This window comes from Martes martes (assembly GCF_963455335.1).
Source record: "Martes martes genome assembly, chromosome: 14".
Lineage (NCBI taxonomy): Eukaryota > Metazoa > Chordata > Mammalia > Carnivora > Mustelidae > Martes > Martes martes.
In genome coordinates, this window is record NC_137902.1 from 14973760 (window position 1) to 14994082 (window position 20323).

The 20323-nt window shown below is 34.0% G+C and overlaps 1 protein-coding gene across 1 annotated transcript in view; it reads right to left on the bottom strand.

The window, feature by feature from the left end:
- The window catches only part of ATRNL1 (attractin like 1), a gene marked incomplete at its 5' end in the record, with an annotated part of 807401 nt that overhangs the window by 522993 nt on the left and 264085 nt on the right, over window positions 1-20323 (bottom strand). The window contains one exon of the mRNA XM_080822490.1: window positions 2723-2817. Coding sequence (XP_080678616.1) covers window positions 2723-2817 — 95 coding nt within the window. The remainder of the gene's footprint in view (window positions 1-2722; window positions 2818-20323) is intronic.

The following is a 20323-nucleotide window of genomic DNA, read 5'->3' on the forward strand; positions in this document are numbered from 1 at the left end:
GGAGCAGGGAGAGATGGCAAACCAGAAAACAGACTCTTAACTACCAAGAACAAACAGGTTTATTACAGGGGAGGTGGGCTGAGGGATGGAATAAATAGGTGATTGGTATTAGGAGGGAACTTATGATAAGCACTAGGTGTTGTATGTAAGTGATGAATCACTAAATTCTACACCTGAAGCTAACATTACACTGTATGTTAACCAATCAGAATTTAAATTAAAACTTGAAAAAAATTAAAAAATAAAAATATAAAGTGGACAAAGGATCTGAATAGGCTTTTAAAAACTTGTTTTGAGGGGCGCCTGGGTGGCTCAGTGGGTTAAGGCCTCTGCCTTCGGCTCGGGTCACGGTCCCAGGGTCCTGGGATCGAGCCTCGCATTGGGCTCTCTGCTCAGCAGGGAGCCTGCTTCCTCCTCTCTCTCTCTCTCTGCCTGCCTCTCTGCCTACTTGTGATCTCCATCTGTCAAATAAATAAATAAAATCTTTAAAAAAAAAAAAAAACTTGTTTTGAGTCCAGTTTGACAAACAATGTTACATTAGTTTCAGGTGTATAACATACTGATTCAACATCTGTATATGCTATGTTCACCACAAGTGCAGCTACCTTCTGTCACCATATGATGCTATTACAAGATCATTGACTATGTACCCTTATTGTATCTTTTATTCCTGTGACTTATTCTAATGAAAACACACTGATGCCCAAGAAAAGGTACTCAACATTACTATTTATCAGGGAAATGCAAATCAAAACCACAATGAGATATCCCCTCACACAGGTTAGAACAGTTATTACAAAAAAAAAAAAAAAACAAGAAATAATAATTGTTGGTGAGGATGTGAAAAAGAGAAGACCCTTATGTACTATTGGTGGAAATGTAAATTAGTGCAGATGCTATGGAAAAGAATATGGAAATCTATGAAAAATTTAAAGATAAAACTACCATATGATTCAGCAATTATACTTTTGGATGTTTGCCCAATGAAAATGAAAATACTGCCTCAAAGAGATATATGTGCTCCATGTTCATTGCAATATACAACACCCAAGATATGGAAGCAATGTAAGTGTCCATCACTGGATGAAAACACAAAGAAATTGTGGTATGCATATACAATGGAATAATTTTCTGCCATAAAAAAGAAGAAAATCTTGCTATTTGCAACAACATGAAGAGACCGTGAGGGCACTAGACCAAGTGAAATAGGCCAGACAGAAAAAGACAAATATTGTATGATCTCACTTATATGTGTAATTTAAACCAAACCAAACCCAGATCTCATAGATAAAGAGAAAAGACTGGTAATTGCCAGAGATGGGGGTGGGGGTGGAAGTGGGATAATGAGGAGTTACTCCTCATTATATACAGATATATGTGTGTGTGTGTGTATATATATAAACAGATAAAAAATTTCAGCTATGCAAGAATCAGGTCTACTCCGTATAATATAGTGTCTATGGTTCACAATACTGTACTGTACTTTTAAAAACATTTTAGGAGACTAGATCTCATGTTAACGGTTCTAACCACAGTAAACAAAAAAGAATAATTCAAATATTTCATTACCATCTTCATGTTTTAACATCTTCATTTTGAAAGAGTTATTTTCAGTTTCAAAAGAACTAAAAGTCTACCCAAATAAACTGTATGATTGATACTTCTACTCCCTTGACTTTTTAACTTTATACAGTCTCAGATGGATAGGAATAGATGTGTGTTACTTCCAAACTTTGAGCCTTTTTCTGTGATGACTTACAATTAATCTTTCATACATTTAAACTTCACAAACTTTTATAATTATATCACTGATGCAGTAAATTGTTTAAAGAAACAAGTATTCCATGATGCTAAATGAGCTAAGTCAAAGAAAGACAAATACTTGTAATGGTATCATTTATATGTAGAATCTAGAAAAGCCAAACTCATAAAAACTCTTGGAGCTGAGGGTTGGGCAGGATTGGGAACATGCTGTTTAAGGAAAAAAACTTGCAAACAGTAAATAAATAAGTTCCAGAGATCAAATGCACAGCATAGTTAACATAGACAATAATTCTGTATTATATACTTCAAAGTCGCTAGGAGACTAGATTTTAATTATTCCCACCACAAAAAAGAAATGATAATCATGTGATATAATAGAGGTGTTAGTTGATGCTACCATGGTAATAATATTGCAATACATATAAATGTATCAAAGCAACCTGTTATATATACTTTAAACTTATATAATGTAATATGTCAATTATATCTCAATAAAAATGATTAAAAAAGAATCCAGGAGGCATCTAACTTAGATAAACCAGTGGATTTAAGAAAAGACAGTGGAAAATCTACTACTGTGCAACAATGTATAAGAAAAATAACATATTTAATATAGCATGTTTTGAATTTACAGCTTTTATTTTCAGATAAGGTTACCCCCAGTTTAAGAGCATAATTATAAGCACAAACACTGTCATGAGACTGAAAAAAAAACTAAAACATATAATTTAAGTTGTATGGCTGTTGGCAGATCTGAAATATCAAACACACAAACTCCCTCAATCACAAAGATACATAAATTTTACAAAAAAAAAATTAACATGATTAGTCTTTCTTCAAAAGCCCTGCAATGAAGTAATTCTGAGAAGAGGTTAAAATTACAATAGAAAAATAACAAAAAATTTGTATCCCATGATATTAATATAATTATATTATAAAAGTTAAATTATCTTCTCACCTGTTCTGGGTTCGCTATGAAGTTTATGGCAGTATGGTGGCGATCATCTTCCTGTAATAAGCTGAAGGTAAACTGATAGTCAATCAAAAGGCTGTCTGTGGGGGAAAAAAAAATACAATCCTGGTGTATGCACTTTCACAAACTGATAAAGAAAAGTTAGGTGGAAACATATTGTTTATGAGTATTAAAAATAATTATTATTAATTATTAGTGGCCCATTCAAGACTACCAATATATACATCTTTGTTATCAAACAACAAAAAGCAAAATACAGTTATGGAAGAAATTCTAATTCTTTAAAAATTGTACTTATTACTTCTCTTGTCATTACAAAAGTTCTACAAACAGAATACATATTCTGGAAAGTACACAAATGTGAAAAGAAATGAAAAAGTCAACCATAACCTTAAAACTAGAGAAAAATACAGGCAACATTTTGGTGCATTTGATTCCAGTTAAAATTTTGTAGATAGAAAAATAGACAGGCAGACATTTTGGTACTCTAATTTCAAAAAATCAAAATTCTTTGAAAACATGAGCATTAATATATAAATAATATTTCATCACATATTCTAATGAATTTATTTTTTCCTTTATTATTGCAGTAATTTTTACCTTTAGCAATTTAAAAATGACTCTGTGATAAACATCATTCTACAGAAGTAATTTATTAATAATTGACAAAAGGAAATCCAGGTAAACAATTTTAATTTGTTCATGTATAATGTTGAAACCAAGGTGAAACATGTGAGGGTTATATATCATGAGTAGCTTCATATGTTATACAAGAGTGAAGAATTATTCATTAATGTTAAACTGCCACCTTTACAAAAAACATTTCAAATTATTTTAAATAGAGATGACTTCTGTTTTTTGGATACATACCTTTCATGATATGCCCTCAGCCTTTAAACACTATTAAAATAAAAAGTAAAGATAGGAATAATATCACTGAAATTATTGTTAAAATTATCAAGGTATCATTCTTTATATGTTGCTTACTACATATATTTCATAAGATCCACCTTATACATTTCTCTTATAATTTAGTATAAGACAACATTTCATCTTTCTCAGAATTTATATGAGATAATGAGAATTGTGCAATAGGTAATATTTCCAGTTTTCATCTGACTGCCAGAAACTGCAAAGGTAAAATCAATAGGCCAGTATGTTCTAGGCACTGGAGACACAGTAATAAATGATTAAAATTTCTCTCCTCATGTCTCTTATATCCTATTGGATGGACATTAGAAATAAATAAATAACTTAAGTATATAGTACAACAGAAGACAGTAAGTGTTTTTGGAGAATAATAAATGAATGAAAAGGAGAGAAACTGCTGTAAGGGTAGGAGTTTGGTTGAAATTTTGAGAAGGAACATTTAAAGATGAAAGACATTAGTAATATAAGCTGCAGAGTTTACTTACTACAGAGTTTACTGAAGAAAATGCAATCCAGGCAGAAGAAACAAGTACAAAACTCTCATTTAAAAAAAAAAAAAAAGTAAGTCTTAACTATGAATCTCATAAAAAGCGATGTTGCAAGAAATAGGCCACAGGTGATCATGGCGAGGGTACTAGCAGGGGAGGTTACAAGAAAAGGCCAGACATTCAGAATGTGTTTGGTAGCATTCAACACAAGGATTAGCTGAATGATGGGATGTAGCATTTGAAAGAAAGAAAGGTAAAGCTTTTTTGACCCACGACCACACAAAATGTCGGCATTAACTGAGATGATTAAGAAGACTAGGTTTTATTTTGGGGGAGTTGGAGGAAACTTTAGGAGCCTAGTTTTGAAGATGTGAAGGTTGAGCCACTTATTGAATTTCCAAGCAATATGTTAAATCGCGCTTAGGACCTTGTTTAGTAGATAACAATTTGCAAATTATCAACATTTTAGATGAGATATGAAACCCTGAAGCCAGGAAATCACCAACTACAAATAGAGAAGAGGTGCAAGAAATAAGCCCTAAGGCATACCGATGTAAATAATCGATCCTCAGGAGACAGAGATAGGAACCTATGAGATAGGAACAAAACCAGAATTTAGTGTCATGGGAGTCAAGTAAATATGTTGTTTAAAAAAGAGAATAGTGATCAGCCTGGTCAGTTCCAGCTGGCAGGGGTTCAGAGCTAAGATTGCAATACTGTGGAAAGGTAATATCTATTCAAAATGAAGGAAAAATATGACTGAGGAAATGTAAGCACTGCAAAATTAGTTTCAAGAATCTGCATAATTCTATTTACTTTTTTCTAGCATGAAAGTTAAGTATTAAGAAGTCAGGAGTAGACTGCTCTGGGAGGTAAGGACTGGTAACAAGGGACACCTCCTAGCCATGAGCAGTGGCTGCAGTGCCCCCATTCTTCTGCCTTTACGGACCCTAGGTCTGTGGCACAATCTTATCCCATCAAATTCTTGGCCAGGCATTCAACTTTGATTTTACTATTCTTTCTTATTCATTCGATTTGGAAGAACAGGATCAGTACAACATATATACGCTAATGATCAATCCTAATGTGACTTGAGCTAAAAAAAAAAAAGTCTGAATCCTGGAACAAAATTACTAGGAGTATTACTCAATTCACGTGACTAATAAGAGTACCTGTCAGTGAATGTTAATTACTTTATATAAACTGAATAAAATTTGTGGTCCTAACAAAATGGTTTGTTTTAAAGATGCTTAGAATCAAATTCCTCCAGAAGCTAACTGTGCAATTTTCCACTTAACCAGGAGATGATCTATTTCTCCCCCTACCACTTTTAAATATCATGTTGGTGTGTTTTTAGGGGAGTCTCAATGAATAATTACCTGGCACTAAAAACATGTATCTCAATACCGAAATTCACTCTGAACTTCTTAGCCAAATACAGTATGTAACAAAAAACATTAAAATGTAAAATAAGTATCAAGTTTATACAACTGTACATAATTTGAAAATAAGTTTTTATACTACTTTAATGAACTACTTCATCATGGTAGAAAATAGGAAGTCCTGTTTGACTACAACCAATTTATTATGTTATCATAATTAATGAGTAATGACAAAGTAGCAGGAGGAATAAGTATGATCAAGAGAGGTAAGAAAACTTCTTTCAAATTCCAGTATACTTAACATACAGTTTTAGTTTCAGGTGTACAATATAGTAATTCAACAGTACTATACATTACTCAGTGCTCATCAAGCTGCATGCACTCTTAATCCATTACATTTATTCCACCCTCCCCCACCTTCCCACTGGTAAAGATCAGTTTGTTCATTCTCCATAGTTGAGTCTGTTTTTATTTGTCTTCTTTTAGTTTGCCTCTTTTTATTTTTCCTTTGTTCATTGTTTTATTTCTCAAATTCCACATATGAGTGAAATCATGTGGTATTTGTCTTTCTCTGGCTGACTTATTTCACTTAGCATTATACTCTCCAGATCCATCCATGTTGTTGCAAATGACAAGATTTCACTCCTTTTTATGGCTGAATAATATACAACTGTACAAACACACCACATCTTTATCCATTCTTCTATCAATGGAACCCTTGGGCTGCTTCCATACTTTGGCTATTGTAAATAATGCTGTAATAAATGTAGGGATACATATATCTTTTTGAATTAGTATTTTCATATTATTTGGGTAAAAACCCAGAAGTGGAATTACTAGATCATATGGTAATTCAATTTCTAAATTTTTGAGGAACCTCCATACTGTTTTTCACATTGGCTACATCAGTTTGCATTCACACCAACAGTGCACAAGGGCTTCTTTTTCTCCACATCCACGCCAACACCTATTGTTTCTTGTGATGTTGATTTTAGCCATTCTGACAGGTATGAGGTGATATCTCAATGTGGCTCTGATTTGCATTTCCCTGATGATCAGTGATGCTGATATCTTTTCATGTGTCTGTGGGCCATCATATGTCTTCCTTGTAGAAATGTCTATTCATGTGTTCTGCCCATGTTTTAATTGGATTATTTGTTTTTCAGGTGTTGAGTTGTATAAGTTCTTTTATATTTTGGATACTAATCTTTTATCAGATATGTCATTTGTAAATATCTTCTCCCATTCATTAGGTTGTTTTTTAGGGTGAACTACTTTTTAAATGGAGAGAAGTAGCATGTTTTTATACTGATTGGCATAAATATAAATTTAGTAGAAAGGGAAAAATTGATGCGAGAGGAGAAATTTTAGAACAATGTCCTGCAGGTAAAAAGCAATGAGTTCGGAACTCAAGGGATGGCCCCGTAGTGCATTCCCTAGATTTCTGAAGTTTTTGTTTGTCATTTCTCCTTCCAGATCCCCACCTCAGTGCTAGAGCAGCTACAATCTGGAAGCAAGAGCAAGTTCATACAGAAAAAAAAAAAAAAGAAGTCCTAGGAAAATCCTGCTGTTGGGACTAAATGTAGGGTGGAACCCTGTAAACCATGTTCATCTTACACTGAGGTGAGCAGAGCTGGAGCTTCTACTGCTGCAGGAAATAGAGCAAAGTGTTTTACTAAAGGTTTTACTAAACTTCAGTAACATACACAACTTTCAAATGATATTATATATACTACAGAGGATATGTAACATATATATAAAAGTATGTGCACTACACTTTTCAGTGTATTTTCAGTGTATTTTAAATTTTCATGATTTACAAAATACAAACTGTATACTGCATGTTTAAACATATTACTGGCTAGAAACAATCATTTGAAAACTTTGTGAATAGAAAAATACCCAAGGGATATATGTCACAACTTGAAGAAATGATAAACACTATATAAATGAATCCTCTGATTTTACAGCCTGGGGCCTGGAGTTTGGAACAACTGTAAATGATAGGCCCAACTCTTAAATATTTTGGTTAACAATGAGCAATCTCTAATAATTTTGGGAAAATTAGAATTTCGCAATTAATTTCCCAATTGTATCTAAAAATGAAGCCTACAAATAAAGGTAAAATAGACATAAAAAATAGCCACTCTTTTTATACAGCTCTTTCACTTTTTGTATGAACTTGGCAGAACTTAAGGAGAATATGCAGCTGTTCGTAATTCTGGCTGCAAATTCTACTTGCATAGACTGAAAAAGTAAAAACAAAAAAGTTGACTATTTTGTTAAATTAGTTTGACTTGGACAGTGAGAAAGAAAAATATTTGTGAATGTTATATATATAATTACATGTAATTATATATATACATAATTATATATATATAATATATACATAGTGTGTATATATATATATACATAGTATATATTATATATATATATAATAATTTAACATGAGTAAACTGTCTAGTCATTTAAAATATCTATTTGGTATGCATCAAAGAAAAAGGGAAATCTAAAAAACTCCACAAAATTAAAGATGAAAAACGAGATAATAACATTGAAGACTACAATAAAAAGGAGCTAAATAAACTAAAACTGTAAAAACATACAGAAACAAAAAAGTAATAAAACAATGTAAAGTAATAAAGTAATAAAAAATGGAAAAATTAAACATAATAACAGAATCAGAAAAGAGAATAATTAAAACAACATTAAGACTGAATCACTGCTATGTAGGTCAAATCTGAAAAAGCCTCCCAGGGTGCCTGGGTGGCTCAGTGGGTTAAGCCTCTGCCTTCGGCTCAGGTCATGATCCCAGGATTCTGGGATCGAGTCCCGCATCGGGCTCTCTGCTCAGCAGGGAGCCTGCTTCCTCCTCTCTCTCTCTCTAACTGCCTCTCTGCCTATTTGTGATCTCTGTCTGTCAAATAAATAAATAATAAAAATCTCAAAAAAAAAAAAAATTAAAAAAAAAAAAAAAAAAAAGCCTCCCAGAACAGAACAAAGATGAAAATCATTCAAGAGGTAGGCATAGAAATTTTCAATATGTGCATGACTAATGTTGTTAAAGCAGACATCATAACAAATTGAAAAATTATATATTATATATACGTATCATACATATAATATGTTATATGATAGAAAAGATCTGTTGAAGACTAAAACTTAAATACTGAAACACCTCGTATAAAAATAAAAAGAATCCAGCACTATTCATAATAGCCCAAAAGTAAAAACAACCCAATTTCCATCAGTTGGAAAACAGTAAAAAAAAAAAAAAAAAAAAAGGGCAATGTGTCCACACAGTAGAATATTATTTTGCCATAAAAAGGAATGAAGTAAAAAAAAAAAAAAAAAAAAAAAAAAAGAATGAAGTACTGATACTTAATATAACATGAGTCTTGAATCATGATAAATAAAAGAAGTCAGTTACAAAAGGCCACATATTTCACATTTTCATTTCTATATATGTCAGAGTAATAAATCCATAGAGACAGAAAGAAGACTGTTGGGGTGTATGGGAAGGAAAAATGAGGAGTGACAGCTTCTATGCACTGGTTTCTCTTAGGAGTGATGAAATGTTCTAAAATTTGACTATGGTAATGGTCATACAGCTTTCCAAATATACTAAAAGACACTGAATTGTACACTTTAAAAAGAGTAAGATTTGGAGCATATGAATTATATCTCAATAAAGCTGTTATTTTAAAAAAATATTCCTGACATCTGAGCATGTCTCTGTATACAAGCATGTGCACACATGCACACAGACACACATTCACACAAATAAGTTATTTACAAAGGAAGATGACACAAGATGACAAGTGTTCTTAGGTAACAGTATAAATCAAAAGAAAAGAAACTGGAGCGATATTTATGGAATATGTATACTCAGCCATGCTGGCTACATAGAAAATAACATAGTGATAAATTTCAGGTAAAAAATGTCCTAAAAAGACATGATCTATATATTCTTCTAAAAAAAAAATTATTCATCACATTCTACAACTAAGAGACAAATACAAATAAGGAAACAGCATAACGAAAAGGCCTGGCAGTGAATAGATGACAGATTTCAAGTTGGAATAAAAGAAGAAAACAAAATTATCTATGTCTAAAATCAGATTGCTTACAAAGAAATATAAAACATCTAAAATAATAAACAAGTTAAGTATATAGTCAGATAATATAAAAATACAAGCACCAGGGCGCCTGGCTGGCTCAGTCAGTGCCACATGCAACTCTTGATCTCAGGGTTGTGAGTTCAAACCCCACACTGGATATAGAAATTACTTAAAAGTAAAATCTTAAAAAAATATATATAAGCACCTACAACTCTGATTTGAGGCTATTTGACTACAATGGTTACATTGGTGATTATGCTTCTCTCTCCACAAAAAGAAAAAAAAAAAAACACCACACATTGAATTAATAACAAGTACACAGTTAGCCCTAATATCTTAGATCTCCATACTTTCTTAAGAATTTTTTAAAAGAATTTTATTTCTTTATTTGTCAGAGAGAAAGGGAGACAGAGCACAAGGAGGGAGAGCAGCAGGCAGAGGAAGAGGGAGAAGGAGGCTCCCCACAGAACAGGGAACTCCATATGGGGCTCAATCTCAGGACCCTGGGATGATGACCTGAGCCAAAGGTAGACACTTAACTGTTGAGCCACCTAGGTGCCCCTCTAGACTCTTTTAAATCCATACATTTTGCTTATAATAAAGCTGCCCTGGGAGTATAGAGAGTTTGAGTCCTATAAGTCCTTTTAAAAGTTGAACATAAAAAAATTAATGCATAATTAAAATATATAAGGAAATTGAAACTAAGATCCATGCCAAGACAGATAATAACAGAAAGTGAGGCAGGTGAAAAAGTAGATAAAATATTAAATGGAGGGCACAGGATTTCCACGAAAAGCAGGAACAAGGGAGGAATAATGCTTCAGAGGAGATGAAATTTTTGAACAGATATAGAAAGGCAATTACCTGTCAATGTCAAAGAGACCAAGGCAGATGCTATTCCCATGTCTAGATTCTAAGGTATCAACATTAGGAAAGAAGAAACAGTCAACTCTTCTTTAAGGGACAGCTAGGTTTCAGGATACAGTAAGTTTCAGTTACAACAAGATAGTGGAATTCCATAGTACTCTCTAGAGTATTACACTAAGCTAAATAAGTCAGTCAGAGAAAGACAAATACCATATGATTTCACTCATATGTGGAATTCAAGAGACAAAACAAATAACCAAAGGGGTTAAAAAAGAGAGGCAAACCAAAAAACAGACTCTTAACTACAGAGAAAAAACTGATGGTTACCAGGGGGGAGAGAGTGGGGGGATGGGTTACATAGGTGATGGAGATTACGGACTGCATTTGTTGGGATGAACAGCAGATGTTCTACGAAGTGTTGAATCACTATATTGTACACCTGAAACTAATATTACACTGTATGTTAACTAACTGGAATGTAAATAAAAGCATTTTAAAAAGATAGTAGAGTTGAAGAAGAGGAAAGAGGAGGTGATGGAGGAGGAGGAGAAGGAATATACTTGGTGATTTAATTTTAAAAAATAAAATTTTTAAATAAAGGAAAAAAAGAACAACACTCCAGAACCAAATGAGCATACTTAGCTCCCATATGTTGGTTTCTAAATACCATTCTCCAATTATAAGAAACCATGCCTTCCTGGAACAACGGATGATTCCAGAGCAAGGGCAGGAAATGTACAAGGTAAGTCTGAAATATCTTTAAGTGCAAGAAAATAAGAAAATACACAGAAAATGATGGAGTCGTGCTCAAAGGAAGCAGGAGCTGATTTGAAGGTTTTCCAAATAGCCAAATTAAGAGCAGTTGAAGTTATAAATAATGATGGTAATTTATTATAAGCCATAAATACATACCCATGAGGCAATACTGATATAAACAAATAAGTGAATAAACAAACAAATAAGAGAAAATGAGCAGCTCTTCTTTATAGTTAATAAATGCAGAAGAAATAGAGGAATAGAAAATCACCATTTGGCAAGTACATTAAAAACTTTTTCAGGTAAGTATTGTATGGTAAAATACATGTATAGTAAAAATAATGGGTGATAGTATGATGATAAATAGGATATTTACACAATCTCAAAGAATTTCCTCATAAAATACTCATTAGATAAAAAAAGAAATTAACTTTAGAGTGAAAAAAGCGGCACCCACCACACAATAACATCCGATCAAAGATAACAGCATCAATGGTGGAAAAAATTGATACCATATGCATCCCTATAGGATACATTGAGAAAGACACACATCGCTTCTGCATTATCCTTACTAAAAATGCACAACCTGAATTTAGCCATAAAAAAAACACTAGGCAAATCCAAAGTGGGGGATATACTGTAAATACCCAACACTTCAAGAGTCAAGGTCATAAAGAAATATTTGTAAATATATGTAAATCTGTAATTATTTCACACTGAAAATTTTAAAAGAACTTTTTTAAAAACTGCAGATATGTCCTCCAGTTTCATCCATGATACATATTGCAGGATTTCCACTCATCAGTCAATGGACATTTAAGCTGTTTTTACATAATGGCTATTTTGAATAGTGTTGCAATAAACATTTGAGGGCTAATATCTCTTTGAGATCTTGATTTTTATTCTTTTGGATAAATACTCAGAAGTAAAACCGCTGGACTTAAGTGAAATAAACCAGTCACAGAAGGACATATACTCCATGAGTCTATTTGTGTAAGGTCTCTAAAATAGTTAAACTTTTAACCCAGAGAGTAGCATGGTGGTTGCCAGGGAGCAGGGAGGTAGGTATGAGAGGATAAATAAATAAGAGACATAAAGTGTCAATTATGCAAGATAAATAAGTTCTGGAGATTTCTGCTACAGCTGTATACCTAAAATATTTTTAAGAGGGTAGATTTCATGTTAAAATGAGATAAATTTAAATTTAATTTTTAAAAACTGCCACTATGAAAAAATGATGACTAAAAATATCTTAAAACTATAGTACACTGATAGTTACAAGAGAACAAAATAACAGCATACATAAAGATATTAAGGATAAATTTAAAGAATAATAAATAATAATAATTACTAGAGAGTAATTTTGAGAAGTATTCCCTTTGTGAGGTATTAATTTCTTACTGCTGCTGTAAAAATTGACCACAAACTCAGTGGCTTAAAACAATGTGAATTTATTCTCCCAGTTCTAGAAGTCCTAACGAAGTCCAAATGAACCTTACAAAGTAAAAGGAATGTGTTAGGTGAGGTTTCTTCTGGGGGCATTCAAAGAGAATTCATTTCCTTGCCTTTTCCAGCTTCTAAAGATTGCTCACTCCTTGGCTCATGGCCCTGTCCCCTTCCTGGCTTCCTGTTTCCATGATCACATCTCCCACAGCTGTAGTCAAATCTCCCTCACCCCTCTTTCTTAAGAAATCTTGGTATTACACTGGATCTACAAGGACAATCTCCCTATCTCAAAATGGTCAATTTAATCATATCTGCAAATTCTCTTTTTCTCATTTAAGGTAATATATTCACAACTTTTAGGGATTAGGATGTGTACATCTTTGGGAGAAAGAGGGATTATTCAGCCTACCAGTATCAGTTTATAAGTAAATGACTGGGGAAATATCTAATATGGTGTTAGAAACAGTTTTCTCTAGGTAGAATTATCAGCAATTTTAATTTGTCTTTTTCCTATCTCTTTTCTAGAATGAACGTGCATTATTACTTCCATAATTGGGCCAAAAAAGATTTTTAAATGGGATGCTCAGAGGATTTTTCTCTTTTGATCCTTGATCTTTAACACATTTCTCAAATGATTTAAACTATGCATTAAGTAATTAGATTTACATAGTTATATATCTGTTCAAAAAATGGCATATCTCTGGGGCGCCTGGGTGGCTCAGTGGGTTAAACCACTGCCTTCAGCTCAGGTCATGATCTCAGGGTCCTGGGATCGAGTCACGCATCGGGCTCTCTGCTCAGCAGGGAGCCTGCTTCCCTCTCTCTCTGCCTGCCTCTCTGTCCACTTGTAATCTCTGTCTGTCAAATAAGTAAATAAAATCTTAAAAAAAAAATGGCATATCTCATTTCTAATTCACTTACTTCTTAGGTATACACCAAAAAAACATGTAAAATACTCAGTCTCTTTTGTTAGTCTTCTATGACTAGAGCAAACCAAGATTTGAGTTCCAACATGCAGCAGCAGATTTTTGGAGGGGTAATTCATTCAGTACTGGACTAGCAGTCATGGAACAAAAAAGTGACTGCTATTTACTGCAAAGAATAACATGTTACATACAAAATTAAGTTCATGAATAAACGAAGCACCATAAAAGAAGCTTTTGCAAACAAAATATCAAGTGAAAAGACTTTAACATGTATAAAATATTTAAAGAGGCCAAACTAGAGATTAATGGGAAAGATGACTAAAAATTTAAATGCTACAGCAAAAGGCTCTTTGAAACAGAACTTGGACTATAAAGAAAGTTTCTGAGAACATTATATATCTGAGGTGATGAAAAGCAAATAATGAGTATTTGTTGTGGTCTTTCAACAAAAGCTACATGTGATAATGTAGTTTCTAAGAAAATAATAATCAGTGATAAAAATCATCAAAATATATGTTGGAAATATCTATATATTTGAGATGCAAGAAGGCAAACATCAGGATCAGAAATGAAATTGATCTTGACTTGTATATATCAATGATACTGTTCATTCAAATTTCAGCTCATTTGAGAACCAGAATAATTATTATATAAATTTTGAATTGTTACAGAAATTTTTAATTTGGATATTTTGAGAAAGGAACTGAGGCTTTATGATTTGCTTTTTCACCATTAATGCTCTATTTCACTTTTAATTGATCATTAACCACAGTATTTAAGGAGATCTCAATCTTAGTCTCCCCTTTACTGAAAAGGTTATGTTATACAGGTTAATTAACCTCAGTGAGATTCGATGCCACAATGGGGATAAAACCACTTATCTCAGAGGATTATTCTATGGGTTAAATATAATTGTCCAGTGTGTACGTGGCTTAGAGAAGACTGTTACAAAATAAAGGCATTCAATAAATGTTATTTCACTTTTCTTATTTACTCTATTGGCTCTGAATGAATTCTAAAAAATTTCAAAAGTCAATCAGATTCTCATATGTGTATTTATATATAATTACATATTTGTTAATAAATATGAGTTCATGATCACATATATTTGGTTCTATGTAGTTTCACTGTAATCCCTTTGCCACAAGCATGTTTGTTGTACAAATAATTGGCCATAAGGCAGTTTTGCCATAAAAGATAAAAAATAACTGGTGACAGTTTGGCTTGACAGATTTTTGGCTTCAACACCTGTTTGGTTTCATTTCTCCAATGATGCAGTGCTCCCATTTTTATACTATATAAATCTTAGACCTCATAATGGTCCATACAGCAGCACATAGTTCTGAACCCACATTTCCTGCAGAACTTTGGAAAGTCTATCAGTGGACTTGTGATAAGATGGAAAGAATAAATAAGAGTGTAGAATGCTTTCACAGTGCAATACAAAGCCCAGATACCAATACGCATACTACTATTTGGAAACTGATATCCCTCCTAAAGAAGGAAAAATTTTTTGCAGAAAAGGAAAAAAAAAGGAAACAAATCAACAAGCAAGAAAAAAAATGTATAACAGTATGAATAAAATAATTTAAAAACAAGTTCTTAGGGACGACCAGCAAAATAAAATCACTTATTTGCAAAGTATTGCCATGAATCCACACACATTTTAAAGATATTCAAATATATTGTATTTTACAATAGAGTTTTAAATTTTGTTACATTTTCATGTTTATGTCCTTTTTAATGCATGCCCCTCTTTTATTTATTGTGATTTTATCTTTTATGGCAGAACTGACTTATACTCAATTAGTTTATGTGATGAAAATGCTTGGAAAAAAGATGTTTAGGAGAAAAATATCAGACACATATATTTAGTCATCCTGGGGTCAGGAAAGAATGCATATAGATGGACAAAATTATTAAGGATCCAAATTTGTTTTAAACAATAGCATTTGTTTAAATACATATGTTTGCCAACATAGAAAAAGGTTTAGTAAATGATAGAATTTGTGTGAATTTAAGTCTTACTGTTTCACATTTTTACATGTAGATCCAGAAATATGCCTCAGAAAATGAACTAAAATGCGTTCTTTCATGTTCTATTGCTCTCACCAAGCTGTCTGACACATTGCAAACAGACTATTTTAAAATTAAAATTTAACATTTTAGTCTCCTCATAACACTTTTCAATGGCTCCCATTTTTGTTTCAAGGCCAAAACCCTCTATGTTTTATAAAGCACTGCATGTTTTGGATCCTGCAAATCTCATGCACCTCATCTCTTGCCTCCCTACACCTGATTCTGTGTTTCTCATGTGCCATGTTCTTTCCAGCCAGATGACCTTCGTACATGCTGTCCCCCTGACTGCCCTCCATTCTCACATGTACACCACTCCATTATCAAGTTATCTGCACATCAAAGCTCCCTCATTCTCTTGCCTGACCCATTCCTATTCCCTGCCTCACAAATTAGGTCAGGTTCTCTTATAATATATTCCCAAGGCATCTATATTTCTCATTCAGAGTTCTTATGACAATTATATATCTAGGCAATTGTATAACAGGTATAATATCTATTTCCCTACTAGTTAAGAAGCATCAGTGGAGCAGAACCCATTTTGTTCTCTGTTATATCCCCAGAGTCCAACAAAGTAGTTAGTCAATAAATACATGTTCAGTGAATAAATAAAAGTGAGTCAATTCCAATAAGTGACAACCTCGCGAAGCTCTAACAGTGTAACTCTTCAGTAAGTAAATTAAGGAGAAAAAAAATGTCATTCTTGTGAGTATTAAATGAAATTATTAATATTAAATTGTTTTCTACATAATAAATATTCAATAGATACAATTTTTCTTTGCTTGCTGAACAGTAATATCCATGTTAAAAATTATTAATTTAAAATTTCTATTGAGGAGTCAAGATGGTGGAGGACTAGCAGGCTGAGATGACATCAGGTAGCAGGAGATCAGCTACGTAGTTTATCAAACCATTCCGAACACCTACAAATCCAACAAGAGATCGAAGAGAAGAAGAGCAGTAATTCTAGAAACAGAAAATCACCACTTTCTGAAAGGTGGGACCTGCGGAGAAGTGAATCTGAAGTGACGGGAAGATAGACCTGAGGGTGGGGGGAAGAGCTGGCTCTCGGCAAGCCGCAGAGCAACGAAGCACAAAATAAGAACTTTTAAAAGTCTGCTGCACTGAGGGTCATCACTCCAGAGGCTAAGCGAGGGTGGAGCCCTCAAGGGGACAGCGTGGTCTCAGGGTCACAGAAGGATCGGGAGTGTCTGAGTGTTGCAGACCTCCCAGATATCGGAGTGGGGAAGCCGGCCACAGAGACAGAGCCAAGGAGTGACATCTCACCTTTGGGTTACCTTAAACTGTGACCCGCGGCACAGTCAGACCACTGCTCTTTGAGCAGGGACACCACAAGTGGCAGATCTGGGGAGACGGGCCCAGAAGAGTGGCAGGGATCTACTGGGTTTGAAGACTACAGGTGGGGCTGTGTGCCAGAGACAGAGATGTTCAGTCACAGGCCGGGTGAGCTCAGAGCACGGCTGGAGACCAGGGAGACAGGAGTGATTGAGCACTTTTCTCTGAGGGCGCACGGAGGAGTGGGACCCCAAGCACTTGGCGCCTCCAGGCCAGAGATTGGGAGGACGCCATTTTCATTCCGGCCCACCAGAGCTCTACGGAAAGCAGTAAGAGAACAAAAACTCCCAAGAACGAATTAGCAGATTACTTAGCCCGGCCCCTGGCAAGTGCAGTGCAATTCTGCCTCGGGCAAAAACACTTGAGAATCACTAAAATAGGCCCCTCCCCCCAAGTAGATCAGAAAGATTTTCCAGTCAAGACTAAGCTCACTGATCAAGGAGAACAGCGGAATTCCAGAGGAGGGGAAAGCAAACCATGGAATTCACGGCTTTCTCCCCATGTTCTTTAGTCTTACAAAGTTTATTAATTATTTTAAATTTTTTTTTATTTTTTCTTATTCTAATTTTAACTTTTACTCTCTCCTCTTTAAACATCTTTTTAACTGGTTTATCTTAACAATACTTTTCTTAAAAAAAATCATTTTGAACCTTCATTATTACACTCATATTTTATCCTTCATTATATCTAACTTTATTTTTTGTATACACATACGGTTTTTTCTTCTAAAAAATTTAGGGATACAATGTCTTCAAATAGATCTAAATATACCCTAAATCTAGCACAGGGCTTTGTTATAGTCTCCAGCCTGAGCAAATTCTCTCAACTTTCTTTTTCGTTATTTTCCCAACCAACTTCTCTATTCAACACTTTTTTTAGAATTTTCTTAAAAATTTCATCTTTACATTCATATTACATCCCTTCATCATGTTTACCCTGTGTGTGTGTGTGTGTGTGTGTGTATGTATGTATATGTATGTATATATATAATTTTTTCTTTCCTTAAAATTTTTGGAGGCCGTTTCTTGTAAGAGACCTAAATACTCCCAAAATTAAGTGGGTGGCTCTGTTCTATTCATCAGTCTAATACATATATTTCCTTTTTCCTTTTTTTTTTCTTTTGTTTTCTTTTTTCTTTTTAATCCTATGCCCTTTCTTCCCCCCATGATTTGGAGTCTCTTCTAATTTGGTTAACACACATTTTTCTGGGGTTTTGCCACCCTTTTACCTGGATAAAATGAAAGGCAGGAAAACTCACCACCAAAAAAGGAACAAGAGGCAGTACCAAAGGCTAGGACCTAATCAACATAGACATTGGTAATACATCAGATCTAGAATTCAGAATGACGATTCTCAAGGTGCTAGCTGGGCTCAAAAAAGGCATGGAAGATATTAGAGAAACAATGTCTGGAGAAATAAAAGAACTAAAATCTAACCAAGTTGAAATCAAAAAAGCTACTAATGAGGTACAATAAAAAATGGAGGCTCTTACTGTTAGGATAAATAGGGCAGAAGAGAGAATTAGTGATATAGAAGACCAAAAGACAGAGAATAAAGAAGCTGAGCAAAAGAGAGACAAACAAATACTGGACCACAAAGGGAGAATTCGAGAGATAAGTGATACCATAAGACGAAACCACATTAGAATAATTGGGATTCCAGAACAAGAAGAAAGAGAGATGGGGCAGAAGGTATATTGGAGCGAATTATTGTAGAGAATTTCCCTAATATGGCAAAGGGAACAAGCATCAAAATCCAGGAGGTGCAGAGAACCACCCTCAAAATCAAATAAGAATAGGTACACACCCTTTCATCTAACACTAAAACTTAAAAATCATAGTGACAAAGAAAAAATCCTGAAAGCAGCCCGGGAAAGAAGTCTGTAAAATACAACAGATAAAATATTAGATTGGCAGCAGACTTATCCACAGAGACCTGGCAGGCCAGAAAGAACTGGCATGATATATTCAGAGCACTAAATGAGAAAAACATGCAGCCAAGAATACTATATCCAGCTAGGCTATCTTGAAAATAGAAGGAGAGATAAAAAGCTTCCAGGACAAACAAAAACTGAAAGAATTTATAAACACCAAACCAGCTCTACAGGAAATATTGAAAGAGGTCCTCTAAGCAAAGAGAGAGCCTAAAAGTAGTAGACGAGAAAGGAACACAGACAATATACAGTGACAGTCACCTTAAAGGCAATACAATGGCACTAAATTCATATCTCTCAATAGTTACCCTGAATGTAAATGGACTAAACGCCCCAATCAAAAGACAGAGGGTATCAGAACAGATTAAAAAAAAAACAAAAACACACCTATCAATATGCTGTCTATAAGAAACTCATTTTAGACCCAAAGACACCTCCAGATTTAAAGTGAGGGGGTGGAAAACAATTTACCATGCTAATGGACATCAAAAGAAAGTTGGGGTGGCAATCCGTATATCAGATAAATTAGATTTTAAGCCAAAGACTATAATAACAGATGACAAAGGACACTATATCATACTCAAAGGGTCTGTCCAACAAGAAGATGTAACGATTTTAAATATCTATGCCCCTAACATGGGAGCAGCCAACTATATAAACCAATCAAAAACAAAATCAAAGAAACACATCAAAATAATACAATAATAATAGGGGACTTTAACACCCTCCTCACTGAAATGGACACATCATCCAAGCAAAAGATCAACAAGGAAATAAAGGCCTTAAATGACACATTGGACCAGATGGACATCACAGATATATACAGAATACTCCATACCAAAAAAACAGAATACACATTCTTCTCTAGTGCACATGGAACATTCTCCAGAATAGATCACATCCTGGGTCACAAATCAGGTCTCAACTGGTACCAAAAGATTGGGATGATTCCCTGTGTATTTTCAGACCACAATGCTCTGAAGCTAGAACTCAAACACAAGAGGAAAGTTGGAAAGAACCCAAATACATGGAGACTAAACAACATCCTTCTAAAGAATGAACGGGTCAACCAAGAAATTGTAGAAGAATTGAAAAAATTCATGGAAACAAATGATAATGAAAACACAACGGTTCAAAATCTGTGGGACACAGCAAAGGCAGTCCTGAGAGGAAAATATATAGCAATATAAGCCTTTCTCAAGAAACAAGAAAGGTCTCAAATACAACCTAAACCTACACTTAAAGGAGCTGAAGAAAGAACAACAAAGAAACCCTAATCCCAGCAGGAGAAGAGAAATCATAAAG